Source organism: Epinephelus fuscoguttatus, linkage group LG7 (assembly GCF_011397635.1).
Source record: "Epinephelus fuscoguttatus linkage group LG7, E.fuscoguttatus.final_Chr_v1".
Lineage (NCBI taxonomy): Eukaryota > Metazoa > Chordata > Actinopteri > Perciformes > Serranidae > Epinephelus > Epinephelus fuscoguttatus.
The window spans coordinates 11379231-11394164 of NC_064758.1; the positions used below are offsets into that span (position 1 = coordinate 11379231).

A 14934-nucleotide genomic window follows, 5' to 3' on the forward strand; every position below is an offset into this window, starting at 1 on the left:
GAGATGGGGAGATGGCAGGAGTGGCTTTGAAGGAAATGGAGGGAAAGGGATGAGTGAGGGAGTCGGTGAGGTACAGATAAGCCCGCTGTTGTATCAGTAATTGTAATCTGCAGGAACTGACATGGTTGTGCATGTAAAGCTATTAGGCTGACTGTGTGCTCAAAAGCCAGCTTCCCTCACCGCACAGTCAGATAGTCAGGTTAGATGAGCCAAGTGAAAAAGGCAGACAGATGGGAAGTCCACTACAAAAACGGACAGACTGAGAAAAGAAGGGACATCAGAGAAGACGGCTTTTATCTGCATTTATTAGCAATTATGTTGCTGCGAAATCAGCTAGTCCCTGGCACACTTACAGTTGACAAAAAGTCACATTTTCACATAAGAGATGCGAGTGCCAGTTGTTTCAGTTGTTTCCAGTAAGGAGAGAGCATATGCGGCTGCTAAGAGAAAAGGCGCCATGTTCAGCGGCTTTTTTCAGAGCAGTGGCTGTTCCATACATTTCCTGATACATATTCTTTTGAACGGAACCTGCTGATTGAGTTTTTTGCACAATGTTCAATATCTTTAAACATATTCACAGTAAGTATTCATTGTTATATCAGACAACTGTATTCTGGTCAGGGTCGAAAAGCCTCTGAAGCAGAATTTAACATGAGGTCGGCAATGATGAATTTGCTCCTGAAACCTGGTACCTCTTCAGGCCCATTTATACTCCCTTTTCGTACGAAAATGTACACGTCCATTTCAAACGATGTTACCGTCACTGCCCACATACTTCCATGCGTCCTTTACGTTGGCTTGGATGTTAACCAATATATCCACCAGGGGGCAGCCCAGCGTCAAAAGTTTATCCGTGGAGAGGGAGACCCGAGCCTCGGGAGTATGTGCGGGGCCTCCATGTTTGAGACAGGAGCGGGCGGCGGGAGGTCGGATGCTCTCAGAGAGGGGAGAGGGAGAAATATAACAAAATAAGATGAAATAGGAAAAACCTGTCTCCCTCTTTTATTTTATTTTCAGCGTGTCAGGCGAAAAAGTTCCGCCATTGTTATTTCTTCTTCGTGTCTCACTAGAGCTACGTATCGGGTAGTGACAGCAACACTGCCCCCACGGATTCTGGTGGTACTGCTCCGTTTGGCCCGTATCCGTAAGCTTTATGGAAACATTCAGAAATACGGACGAAATGAACGCGGAACACGGACAGAAGGCTCCGTCCATATCTGGATCCGCATTTAACGTTGAGCATAAATGGACCTTTAGTGTAGTCATCTAGTGGGCCGGATTGGAGTCTTTGGTGGGCTGGTTTTGGCCTATGGGCTGTATGTTTGACACCCCTGTCCTCAAAGGTAATTCTGTGTCATTGTGCTAATTATATTTTTAAGGCTACAGTTGGTAACTTTTGTAATGAACAACTTTTTGACGTATTTGCTGAAACTCATTATATTCTTATCGTAGCCCATGAGACAGATCTGTAAACAAAAAAAATTATGTTCTTCCTCATCGTTGTAGTGCTGCTAATAGCATTTGCTAAAATCCACAACAGCTGAATGAAAACAACCAATCAGAGCTTGAGCACTGTGATCAGTGTGTTGTCTGAGGCAGTGCTGATTAAATATGGAAAAAATAAGAAAAAGATTCAGTGACTACATTGTCGATTTCTCGCCTCAGATGTTTTCAGAGACATATATTAGTGTATTGTTAAATTGTAAAATGAGAAAGTTTGTTCTGGCTGGGGGCGATGCTTGGTTTTGCCTTAACTGTTTTTAACATGTCATCCGGGCCACAGACTTTCTCACTGTCAGGATATAGTGACAGTTTCAGCAAATATGACAAAAACTTATTTGTAAAAGTTACCAACTACAACTGTACTGTATAATACGGCTTGGTAAAGTGAAAGGTGTCACTGGCCTGCGGTGCACATTTCATTCTTCCAAAATTAATATTCTCAACACTTTCCTGCTAATACAGTAGCAGCACCTTGATACAATTCACACAACTTTTTTTTAATTATTATTTAAACCAAAGAGATATAGACATACAATCAACAATACAGCACTGCATAAAAGTTAAAAAACAAATACTATATGTATAAGGACTGGTCAGTGAGGTGTAACAATTTTATGATTATATGATAGACCCACAAAATGCACACATAAAGTGTCACCCCAAGTCACTAATAGATGCAAATGAATATACATACACAGACATAAATCTAGACATACATACATAAATAACCTACACACAGCACACCCACAACCTCACAAAATACTGTAGTTAACACATACTCATACATGCTCACATATTACACATACATACATATCTGCAGTAAAGAACAAAAAGTGATTACCAATAACATAAATGGTAGTGACACAAGCAGCATTGCTTCATAAAAAAACAAAACAAAAACAGACTGTAAAGCCCAAAGTCTAACATTTTCCTCTTTTATTCCATGGATGTGTGCTACAAAAGTAAGCACATACCGCAGCTGAGTTAAGGTATCTGCACACTGAGTCTGTTTTTTTGTCCAAAATGTCACATGTCTAAAAATAAATATCACCTCACATTGTGTCAGTCACATTTACACACTGAGTCTGAAACTGTTGTCCGTCATTTCATAACAGGTTTGATTTTCTGCATTTTTTTTCGTGTCCATCAAAAGACTTTCAAAAGTTGTTTGACCAGGAATAAGTTAAGAGAATGCGGCAGCAGGACACATTCACAACAAGACAGAGGAAGGAGAGGAAGGAGTTACTGGGTATTCTTTTATAACTCAGATGCTAATGTTCAACAGGTCAGATAGTAATATTTAGGGGATGATGATGATGATGATGATGATGATGACGAGGAGGAGGAGGAGGAGGAGGAGGAGGAGGAGAATAGTGACCACACCAGACAGAGAGGGAGCAGAAGTGTGGAGACAGTGAGGAAGGATAGCTCATTTCCTTCAGGTTGCTGCGGTGCCAAATGCCAGATATGTTGAGAGATCCAATAGCCAGGAAGATACTTGTGTTGTGAATTTTTGCAACAAATGGAACAATAAAATGCATCAGACTCAGTGTGCAAGGGGTTTTTTGTTTCGGATTATGGATTTAAAAAAACGGACTCTGTGTGCAAAGTCCTTTAGTATTCTTAGCAGCTGTCAAACTGGCCATTAACACACACTCTTAGGTCTTTTGTAATGTGAGCTGAGAGGGATCATTTAAAATCATTACAGATGGCCACAGGGGGACAGGAATGTGTAATATAGTGGACCAATTTTCTTTCACCACTTTTCAGAATTTAGCTACACCAGGGCATTCCCAAATCGTATGATAAAAGGTACCAACTGCACCTGTGTGGCAAAATGTACAATTTGGGTCAACTTTTAAGATTCATGACCTGAGGGGGAAACTAATTTCGGCCACTGATATCCATGATCTCATTCTTTCAGTCAGTACCCAAAGTTCGTGATCGTAGGTGAGGGTTGGAATGTAGCTGGACTAGTAAATCAAGAACTTTGCCTTTTTGCTCAGCTCCCTTTTCACCATGATGGCGCAATGCCTGCATCACTGACACCACACTAAACCGCCTGCCTGTGAGTTACTTGAACTCCTTTGCGTTGGGCGGCAACTTGCTCCCAACCCAGAAAGGGCAATCCACAATTTTTGACTGAGAACGATGGCCTCAGACTGGGAGGTACGACTCTCTGGATCAGTCACACTCGACTGCAAACAGCCCCAGTGTGTGCTGGAGGTCACAGTCTGACCGCTTATGTATGCATGTATCCCAAGCACCATCCCAACCTGTTGGGGATATCTCCTCGCCAGAGTAAACTCATAAAATTTGGAGACAGATTTCTCGTAGTCAAGTCTTGCACAATACATTGAGCAATGGGTGCTCTTCAAGATGAGCCTGCCAAGAGAACCCTAAACTTTTTTTTAATACAATTTACTTTTGGATCAGATTGGTTATTCTGATAAGTCACAAAAAAGTGTTAAATTCAATTTAGTTTCATGTGTAAAGCCCAATATCAAAATTCACAATATGCCTCAGAGGGCTTTACAGCATACAACATTCCTCTGTCCTTGGATCTTTACAGTGGACAAGGGAAAAACTCCCCTCTAAAAAAAACCTTTGTCAGTGGAAAAAGGAATGTGTGACTGTTTCCCATTCCAGTCAATGATGGCTTTGGATAAGAAATTCAAATTTAACCATACAAAATCCTAAATAGGACAGTTTAAATGATTCTTACAACACTCATGTCATAATGTGCCAAGGGGAATTGGTCTGTTCCCTCTGAGCATCCAGATCTCTTGCTAAACAAGCAGTTGTAATTATTAAAATCATTGTTGAAAATTTATGAGGCTGCAAAGGCTCCAAGTAAAATAAAAAAAAAATTAAATAAAAAAACAGCTTCTGAAAGAACAAACTGTACGTGCTTTTAGCAGATACTCCATGGTACATATGCATGCACATTTAAAATTCAGTTTTGTTCCTTGTCAAAGTGAACACCCTCTTTTTTGTATCGCTGATTTAATTGACCCCAATAAACTACAATAGACCACAGCTCATAATTATGTATAATAACAAATTAAAACATTAAAGAGGTCTTGTACTATGAAAGAGGGAGCAGTCAGAGTAAAGGGAGTAAAACTATAGATGGAGGAGGAGTGGGGCCACTGGCCCTTATCGTCCTACTCCTTCCTCTGTGTAGCTGCCTGGCTGTAATTATCAGTCAGATTATTATTGAGTGCTAATTTATTGCCTCGCTGGGAGCTATGTGTTAAATAACCGCAGCGGAGTAAATAGAGAAAGGGGGAGAAAGAGGGAATGGGAGAACAGACTGCCGCTGCTATCAGATGGCAACACAGCACACACACTGCCCACGGGAGAAGAGTGAGATGCGTGAGTGTATATTTATACGTGTCTGTCGCAGGCGTAGTTGCAAGCCCAAACACAAGTGTTCCATGCCCATGTGTCGTGTTGATGATCCATTGGCCTGTTAACATTGGTGCGCTGCCCTCGGATGCTCTCTTCATGCGCTTTTTCTGTACTGGATCAGGGTGTTGGTCCTCCGTAGCTGATATCACTGTGGTGTCTACCCGGCAGACACACTGACTAACAGCTCAGCCAGCCACCATCTGTTGTCCCTACAGCTCAGCCTCAAAACCTGCAGTACATTATGGCTATTGTAGAGCAGAGCTGTAGCACTGTAAAAAATATGCTCTTCTTTAACTGAGTACTGAGGGTTTCTGATGTGTGATATTTGTATTTTTGAGACATGAGTTGAACAAAATATTTGTCTGTGTTGTAGGATTGGGTATCTTTCAGCCCCACAGGATTTGATTCTGATTCAGAGGGCGATGATGCAATTATAAAACGATCATTGATGCATCTTGGTACATCAAAATATTTGATTGCTATACAGGGCCAGGAGAATCCCTCCTGAAAGAGAGAAACAAAATATTTCACTTATTATATTTAAACTAATTTATGTGTACTTGTTTCATTTCAGTCTCAGTCATATTTTTGCTAGTTTCTCTTCTTTCCGTCTTTCATCCAAAGCGGGGCTTCCCCCGTCCACTCACACATACAAAGTGCAACACAGGAGAAGAGAGACAGGTTAAATGAATGTCACTCAAATTGATGACAACTCCTTAACTTATGTGCAATAAAAGCAGGCTCCCAGAAACCAAAGATGGACAGGCACTGAGCGCCTGAAACATCTGCCCAATCTGATTTTGCTGACAGTGGCAAAGATGCTAGACTCCTGCATCGAGACCTAATCATTTTAGTGAGAGTCACTGTGCATGCAAGAATCAAATTTTTCCACTAACCCTAATGTTCATTAGGCTTGGTATTAAAAGTTTGTCAATACTAGCGCCCATATAATAAAAGAGTTCCTGTACCAATTCTACAATAATAATTATACTTTTATACTTACTCAGTACATTTCTGTTAGAATTATAGACATTTTTTTCTACAAACCCTTTTTTCTTTTAAGAAAATAATCTAATATTGTCAAGTGTTTAAGAAAAGCAGACAAGAACTTTACCTAAATCTTAAAATTCACAGATTTAAATTTGAATAAGAACCATCTGATCAAATAATATACAAACAAAACTGTGAAAGTGACAAGATCATAGTAAGACTCCACTAGACTAATTTGTCTTGAAGGTAATTTATTCATTGGACAGTTTTGATGATGCCATCCTGTGTCTCTGGTGCTGCAGTGACTTATCTGGGAAAATCAAAACAAGATTTATTCTTTCAGATCAACATTGGGTTATGCTGCACTTAACTGCAATCAAAGACTGTATGAAATTGTTGGATATGAACATTAGAAACAATCAATATCTGCCCCAGTTTGACCATATGGTTGGTATCATTTAAAATGTTTGTGTGCCAGTGTAGATATGATACCAAAACAACATATTGTTTGATACCTTATTTTCTCTTTGGACGATATCTAGAGAGTGATCCTGAAGTTGACTCTCTGTTGACACGGAAAAAAATTACCTCCTGGGAGATTATGGTGATACCAAAAGTGATGTTACTGTGATTTGGGAGCTTTTCCTGATGTCATAAATAATGTGTTGATTATTTGGTTTCCAGATTATAAACATGGGTTTTCTTTTTTGTACGATCTTTCTTAAATTATAACAGTAATTTTTCTAATGGATTTGCAACAGACAGCTTTTCGGAACTGTTGAGTGAACTCCTGAAATTACATAGGAGTTCCCTTCTGTGTGACCCAGCAGTGAAACAGTTTTTTTTTTTTTTTTAGCCACAAATTACCAACAATCTCAACAGGAGACCAAATTTCAGACAGAATTTACAAAGCTCGCTTCTAAAACTTGTGAAAAGGTTTATTTTTGATATATTTTCAGAGCTACAGGAAATATGTGGCTCCATGTGGCTTTCGAAGACTGTATTTGTGTTGTTAAAAAATATCTCTCTGCCCTGTGATCTTTCTCGGTCACTGTTACCAGTGTTGGGCTGTAATGCATTACTATAATAATATTACTTTCTCCAGTAACGAGTAGTGTACCTAATTACTAATAAAATTTCAGTAATAATATTACAGTTACCCCCAAAACAACAAACTCATTACAACCTCACTGTTGTTGTCAACCCCCACTGATTTGAAATCCAGCAATCAATCACATCCCAGTATTATTTTTCTTGGCATGCTTACCTTCAGCAGCTGGAAATATTCCCATTATTTTGATTTTGTCGGGAGGAAACTGACAACAATATTGTCAAATGTAAATATTGTACAGGTAGTCTGACTAAGACTCCTTCCTCTGCAAATAAACATGACCTCAAACCTCCTGAAACACCAACTACGACAGCACAACGATGTAATGCTCATGGAAGTACACCCTATCAAAGGTGAGCCCTCTGCAGCTGCGAAGGTCAGCTGTAGCCCCACACTGGCTAAACAACCAAACAGCTGAAGGCCACAGGCGACAAAGACGAGTGAAGCTTATAGCTGGATATGTGGTGGATGAAAGGTTGCCTATCTCTGCTATTGACTTTCCATCTTTCAGACAGATCTTTGGGAAAATAACGGTCACAGGCAAAAGATGACCCCCAGGTAAAAAATAATTTGCAAGCTATTTAGCCTTGGCCTTGCTTACCGGAGAATACTCTGACATTCACACAGAAGCACACATGCAAAGTCTGAATTTTAAAGCCAAGGGACACAATTACCAGTTTTGTGGGGTGTAACAGAAAAGTAATTCAAAGAGTGGTGTAAAGAACTACTGTTGGCAGGGGCAACAAATAACCAAACAATATTTTACTTTCACTTTACAACCTCATCCACCTTCTGCTCTGAGTCATGAAAGCAACGACATTAATCGTCCAGCATTAGTCAGGTTTCTGGTCACTTTTGTAGGCATGTCTCCAGATAGCCCCTTTCATTTCTGTTGGTAGAAGTTGAGGTGTGAACGGCAAAAGGTGTACAGTTTACACTTAGCTCGCAGTAGGTCCATTAAAATTTGTAAAAGGTTTAGATATGTTTGAAAGGCTGCATTAAGAAAACAACCTCTGTCACAGCTTTCCTGATCAGAATTTTGTAATAGCATTATTTCATCTCGCATCGTGGCTGGAAAGGAAGAAGTAGTGCATGTTACAGCTCAGTGTCATGGCACTGCTATTGGAACTTTTCAATTGTTAGTCATGTTATTACTTATTTCCAAAAAAACAAAAACAAAAGTTAGCTCCAGTTAACAAGCACAACTTCATTGCACTCAACGGGAACTGCTCTAAAATTCTCTACTACAATTTACTTCTGTTGTTAGATGTTTCCATAGCAGAGACTCTCATGTCTCATTCCTTCTTGCTCGCCCGTTCTTGCTGTGATTTTGTTTTGTTTCACTTTGTCATTGTTTCACAGTTGTCTCTTCTTTCCCCCTCATCATTTTCAGCTCATCTTCCCCTCACTTACTCCCGCTTACTTTTTCCAGTCTCACACATTTTACAATTTTTTCCCCCCTCTGTCTGTAGCTTCTAAATAGATGCTTCACACCTCTAGCTGTGTACTGAATTGATTCATATGCAGAAGGTGCCTGGAGCAGGAAGACTGTGTGATAATATGTTTGTAAGCTAATCTCCTATTTAGCTCGTGGCTAGCAGCTGCCGTATTCAATTATGCACCTTCTTAATAACTGCAGATAGTTTCTTGCACTTGTTCGCATTTGTTCCGTACTTGGTCTTCCTCTCGTCTCAAGCATTTTCTGTCTTTCCTTCTCTTATTTTCCTCTCGACTAGAAGACTTTTTATCTCTTTTATTGTTTTCAGTGTCATCATTAAGCTTCTTCTAAGAGTTGTTTTGAAAAACAGAGGAGAATGAATTTGTTGTCTTGTATGAGAATGAGCAATTGTTTAAGCAGTATGAAAAGTTAACACCGTAAGACACAGTGTAAATGCAACCAACTGATAAGGTAGTGCAGTCTTGATGTAACTTTAACAAGAACATGTAATATTGATTTAGTTTTTCTAATGTGATCTTAAAAGCTATGTTTACTTTTTATTTTTATATTTATGTATTATTCTGTGTCATAATAGCTATCTCAAATCAAGTTGAATGTAAAATGAGACACCTTTTTTGGTGACAACAGTGACTATTTTTTATGTATGTCTAAAAGCTCAGTGCGTAATGTCCCTGTAATTTTACACTGCTTTGTGATTGAGCATCCCATCAAATTGAATTTCTTCTGTAAGCAGGCTTGTTTGGCCGGAAAGCTGATGGTGACCAAGAAACCATACAGGAGTAAAAAACACATTACAAAATGCACAGCTCTAGCACTTAGTTTAGGGGTTAGACTGAGATAACGTTGTAGGGAGGTAGTCCTGATAGGACCAAGGTGTGTGTGTGAGGCTTGGGCCTATGGACGATGTCATCAGTGGCCAGACCAACCGACCAAAAGAACACCATTACAAGCTGTAGGGTCAAGGCTAAAAATCTTCTTATATCCCCTAAAATGATGTTTTGAAAAATATTATGTTTTAACAAGAGCATGGAGAAATTTGAAACAATCCCACCCATAGGATCAAATCACCTTCTGGGGAAGATATCAACCTTTTTGTTAAGAAAAGAACAGAAGTTACATCTAATATGATCAGTCAATGCATCATTTCAGGTCGACATACATGCAGTATGTTATCAGTAGGGTTACAAAAATGATGATGATGCTGCGTTGCGACAAGAGCTGAGCTAACTTAAACTCTTTTGCTTTATGACCCTGCATTTATCTTGCTGGAAATAAATAAATGAGGGGACTTCAGTTTTTTTTCCCTTTGCAGTGCTAATGGAAAACAGAATTACAGATGGATTCACTGACACATTTGTACAGATGAAAAAGACTGAGTAAATGAATGACCACGGTATCCCAACAGAGACAGACTAAACAAACTTAAACATGTGAGCCTCCGCCATCTTCTGTGTGTGTATGTGTTAGTGTGCACGTGTGTGCCTGTGTGTGTAAAGTCACGCCTGGCTGACTGTTATCTACTACAGACTTGCAGGTCCCTAGAGGGACACCAGAGGAGTCATCTGATTCACTCGCAGTTCCTTCTTTGACTGCAAATTAAAACAGGACCAACGCAGACACAGATAGGAAGGAGAGCTGTGTTTTTTAATTAAATCCATTCAGTTTCTGCTTAATCCCCGCCAAACAGATCCGCGTCTAACATATAAAATTAACACATGAACAATTTCAGTCCTTCTTTTCACCTGCATTAACATGCACCAGCTGCAGCTTTCAACCCGACAGTGAAAGTATCTCTCACATCAGAAGCCCTCTCGCTCTTTGTCTCTCCTCAGTTCTCTGTTTATGAAACACAGACGATCGGCTCTGATTTGATTTGGCGTTCAGCAGCCCTGATAATTATGATGAATCTTCCCCCCTCTGGATGTGTGTGCGTGTGTGCTCATAGACTCTCTTCACCTTTCTGTACCGATGCTGCTTTTCAGTGCCACAGTGCTGTTAGTCAGGGACAAAAGTGCTTTAAAAACATTGATTGGCATTAATTTGCTGGTTGTACCAGATGTGTGAGATTTTATGCATTAGAGTAGTTCAGATAGTGTCTGACAGGTTGTCAATCTCAGAGATACTTTGCGGTTATCATTAAAACTTTGTACAAGTTGACTTTCTTAATGTGACAAACGCACCTGTTTGGTATCAATTGTATCTGTATGCAAGTTACATGAGGTTTTCCTAATGTTGATACTTTTGGTGCCATAAGCTTTGGCACAGCTTAACGAGATTCTGAGGTAACATCTCCTGTATTGACCGTGCTAAAATGATGGTCCTTTGTGTAGTTTACTGCCATAGCAACAGGAGGAGTCTTGTTTATGCAGGCTAAATGCCATTCAGTTATATAAAGCAAGATGTAACTGCTGTACTTTCATTTTTTAATTTATTCAAATTAGCTATATCCCATAGCCATGTTGACCAGTTAGGCTTTAGTAAGAACATAACCTTTATTACATATGGACAGCGCAAAGCACAGTGGGAGTGCACTTGAGATGAAGCAAATTAAAGCAATCATTGCAGTTGTTTGTGTCATTGTGTTGTTTTAGAATGGGCCGAAGTCATATACAGTAGTTATGCTGCCAAATATTTCACAGAAGAATGTCTTTAACTTACCTCTTCACAGCCTGGACTTTACGTTCATTGAAAAAAAATAGTTTATTTGGGTCCTTTTATGTTTTACAAGCACTTAAAGGGAAACACCACCTAAAGTAAGAATTCCAATATTGTTTCCATGGCCAAGGAAAGTTGAATCAGTAATCCTGGACATGAGCTACTATCTCTGAAAGCCAGTAATCAGAGAAGCAAGTCTCAAACATAGAAAATTTACCTATATACTTCATAGTTTATGAATCAGTTCTAGTCTTTATGCCATATGACATCATAAAATTGATTTTTTAGCACTCTAGTTTTTGGATTTGGGAGAGTTGTTAATTTTTTCTAATATTTTGGGACTGTCTTAAACAATGGGATTAGTATGTATGACTTTTGATACACTTTTATGGGTGAAGTACCTCTTTAATAGATCTTTGTGTAGCTGAGGAAAAGTCAGAAAGTTGAGAAATATACAAGACATTTGTTTCTCAACCTTGGGTTTGGGACCCTATGTGCAACCTGTTCTCACTCCCAAATCGCCAAATACTGGCACTTTGAAAGTGCCCCTTTGTGTCTGACACTGAGGCAGTGTGGCACCCTTTAGCATCTGTGTGAGACTCACAAGGCCATGTCGTTATTATACACTCTAAGCAACTAACTTAGTATGAGCAGTAGCTCAGTCCATAGGGACTTGCCTTTGGAACCAGGGGGTCACCTGTGCAAGTCCCCCGTACATACTAAGTGTACGGTGTGGACTGGCAGCTGGAGCGCTGCCAGTTTGCCTCCTGGCACTGCCAAGGTGCCCTTGAGCAAGGCACTGAACCCACAAACTGCCCATGGCTGACTTTGCGCTATGACCCTTCTGAAATGCATGTGTGTGGTGTGTTTGTAAAAGGAGGGATATGTGAAGGGATCAGTTTCAATGGTGTTGTGAGGAAAGACATATTATAAAAATGAGAAATTCTGCATAGGGCATCATGGGTAGAACAAACATAGGACCTTTACCCAAGAGACCACTGTTCGTATCTCGTATGAAACCAAAAGCCAAAATTGAGTTATTCACATGTCATGTCATATTATGTTGATAACAAACACTTATCTAACCCAAACCATGACCTTTTTTCAAAAGTTAACCAAGTGCTTTTGTTGCCTAAACCTGAAAACTAAGTAAACTTAGGTTAGAAGTTTATTTTGAAAAGAGATGGTATTTATGTAACAAACTAGAACTGGCAAGTCCAATTGCAAGTGAGAATATGGAGGGCTGTTTAAAGATTCATCTTGTGGAGGAGAAATGTTTCTCTTTGCTCACCTCAAATCTCAAATCAAAGAGTTGAAGCTGTGTACACACAAGCAGGATTTTTGACATCGCAACTCGTTTGGAAGCCAATCATGGTCTGTCCAGTGCAATTTACACAACTGTGATGTAGAAACTTGACACCTCTAGGGCCCATACACTGAGAATGGACATTTCAGTCAAGTAGAAAATATCTTATTCAGCAGTACAACTTTTGAAATGAAAATATTTGCTTTTTCATATTTCTGAATGTTTCAGCAAGGGAGAAGCAGTAGACGTAATTTTTGAGGAATTTAGCATTTTCCTGCCTTAAAACATGTCTGCAGGGGATCTTGAACACATTCTTCAGTACTGAACAACATACTTAACACTATTTCACACTGCATGTTTTTATTATTTGCTCTTTCCAACACATTTCTGAAGTTTTATGATGCTGAAGCTGGGGGGGGGGGGGATATCCAAACCAGGCATGCATCATTACATAAAAAAGGGAAAATTTTAGGTACATTAAGCATCATTTTACACACTCCCTTGAGATGCTGCATTGCATATGTGGTATCTTTGGAAATGCTTGGACACCTGCTTTAATTTAAACTTTACTTTTGCAAGTTTGAAACATCACGAGTATGTAAATGTGCACTGCCACTGGGTGTTGAAGAAGTTAATAGAAAATAAATTGAATTAGTATGCATTACAACATAATCTCAAAATATTTCATTTGGACATTGGTCCTTCAGTGGTAAATAAAATATATAATGAAGTTCAATTTGATTTAAGTGCATAACTTGACAGCTCTTTTATTGCTAGGGTCAGCAGAGACAGGAGCATAAAAGTTTAAGAAGCCCATCGTCAGATATTCCTTTTTAAATTTATTATCAATACTTCCTTGTAATACTAAATACATCTATGCGAAAGATCAACACGATAGCATTGCATATTTTTCTTAGTGTTTTATCTTCTCAGTAATGTGATTCATTGTAATTAATTGCAAGAATTTGTCTGTTAACTGCACTAAAAATAATTATTGAACAGCCCTAATCCTAACACTGCACTTGGTGTTTTCTTGTTTGTGCTTCTGTCTCCCTCGTCCTTGGTCTTTTTTGTCTCATCCTGCTGTGTTTCTCTACCTCTTATACCCCCTCTCTCTCTCTCTCTCTCTCTCTCTCTCTCTCTCTACTTTCTTTTACCCCAACCTCTCTAGTCTGCAGATGAGATAGAAGCGATGGTAAGCTTCATCATAACCCTCAAACCTCCTGCTCTTTTACCCATTTCCATCCATCCCACTGCTGTCTTATCCTCACACTGTTTTATTTCCCAGCTGTCCTCTTGCTTAGGGTCACTTAAAACGAGGTGGAAACTACAATCACTGTGCAAATAATTCTTAACGAACTTCTTGTGTCTTCCTATTCACATATATTTTCCTCTATCAGTCCTTCTCATTCTTTCCTCCATCTCTATATCCCACATATTTCCCTACTTCTGTTTTTCTCTAAATTGCAGAAAGTTGCAAGAAAAATCTGTGAATGCTGTAGCATTGTTGTAAATCAAACTATACACCAAAGATATTATTCAAAGCGCTGTCAGATTGTCCCCACATATATTTCAACTGCAAAATACAATATAAAAAATGCATTGCAATGTAAAACATAGAATGAGTTGTAAGGCCTGGTCGCACCAGAAAGTGGCACAGTGAAATTCATCTGCACACTGTCGTAAAATATTTGGTAAACTCTCCCTGGGTATTTTGTTCTAGGAGCTGTACATCATTTCATTCAATAAAATGCATCTCTTTAGACCTCTGCATACTCATGCGCCTTCATAAGTCTGTTCAGTTTTATATGCAAAATTAAATGGAAAACAGTTGAAAATACTTCACTCTAAAAAGAGTTACTGAATGAGCAAGCTCCTTAAGCAACCTCATTAGCTCAGTTGCTAATGGGACAATAAGGTCACATCCTTTACTCAAGAGAAGTATTAGCACAGTTGATGTCTGTCTCATAACTGTCTGCAAACTTTTCCTTTTTTGTGGAGCAGTTTGTACTTCAGCAGAGGAGGTTAATTAAAAGTAGATGGCGTATCGCAGCGAATAAGCTCACTGGGTCGAGTGTGTGCCATTAAGGCTGAGTCCTTTCTGCAGTGGACCAGGTTCCAGAGTCCAGCCCAGAGAGTAAAGCACTGGGCGTAGCCACCGTGATGTCACCCTTTAGTCTGTGGACTCCTGTTTTGAAGCAAGTTTGGCATTTTTGCTGTTGCCATCTTGGATTTTTTTGGAGCCAAAAGTGACCACATAGCCGCTATTTTGGTTTGGATTGGTGCACTTACTGTACAGCTATGGTTAACTGTCATAATGCTAATGCTGATTTTCACTTGTGAAAAACACAGTAAAACCATTAAAACTCAGCAGAAAAACTGAACATCCAACTCTTTTAGTACAACCAAACTCTGAATTAAACACCAAAATGTTCCAATTAACTCTCATGAACTGAAAACACACTGAAAATACGCCATAGTGTGGTATAGCATCCA

At 39.3% G+C, this 14934-nt stretch overlaps 1 protein-coding gene across 2 annotated transcripts in view; it reads left to right on the forward strand.

Annotated features, from left to right (window-relative positions):
- chchd6a (coiled-coil-helix-coiled-coil-helix domain containing 6a) overlaps window positions 1-14934 on the forward strand; it is a 108456-nt gene that overhangs the window by 15999 nt on the left and 77523 nt on the right. The window contains exon 5 of one of the 2 annotated variants that reach the window (XM_049580769.1): window positions 13610-13633. The exons of the other annotated variant lie outside the window; for it this stretch is intronic. Within the exon in view, the coding sequence (XP_049436726.1) occupies window positions 13610-13633 (24 nt within the window). The remainder of the gene's footprint in view (window positions 1-13609; window positions 13634-14934) is intronic. 2 annotated transcript variants of the gene reach the window in all.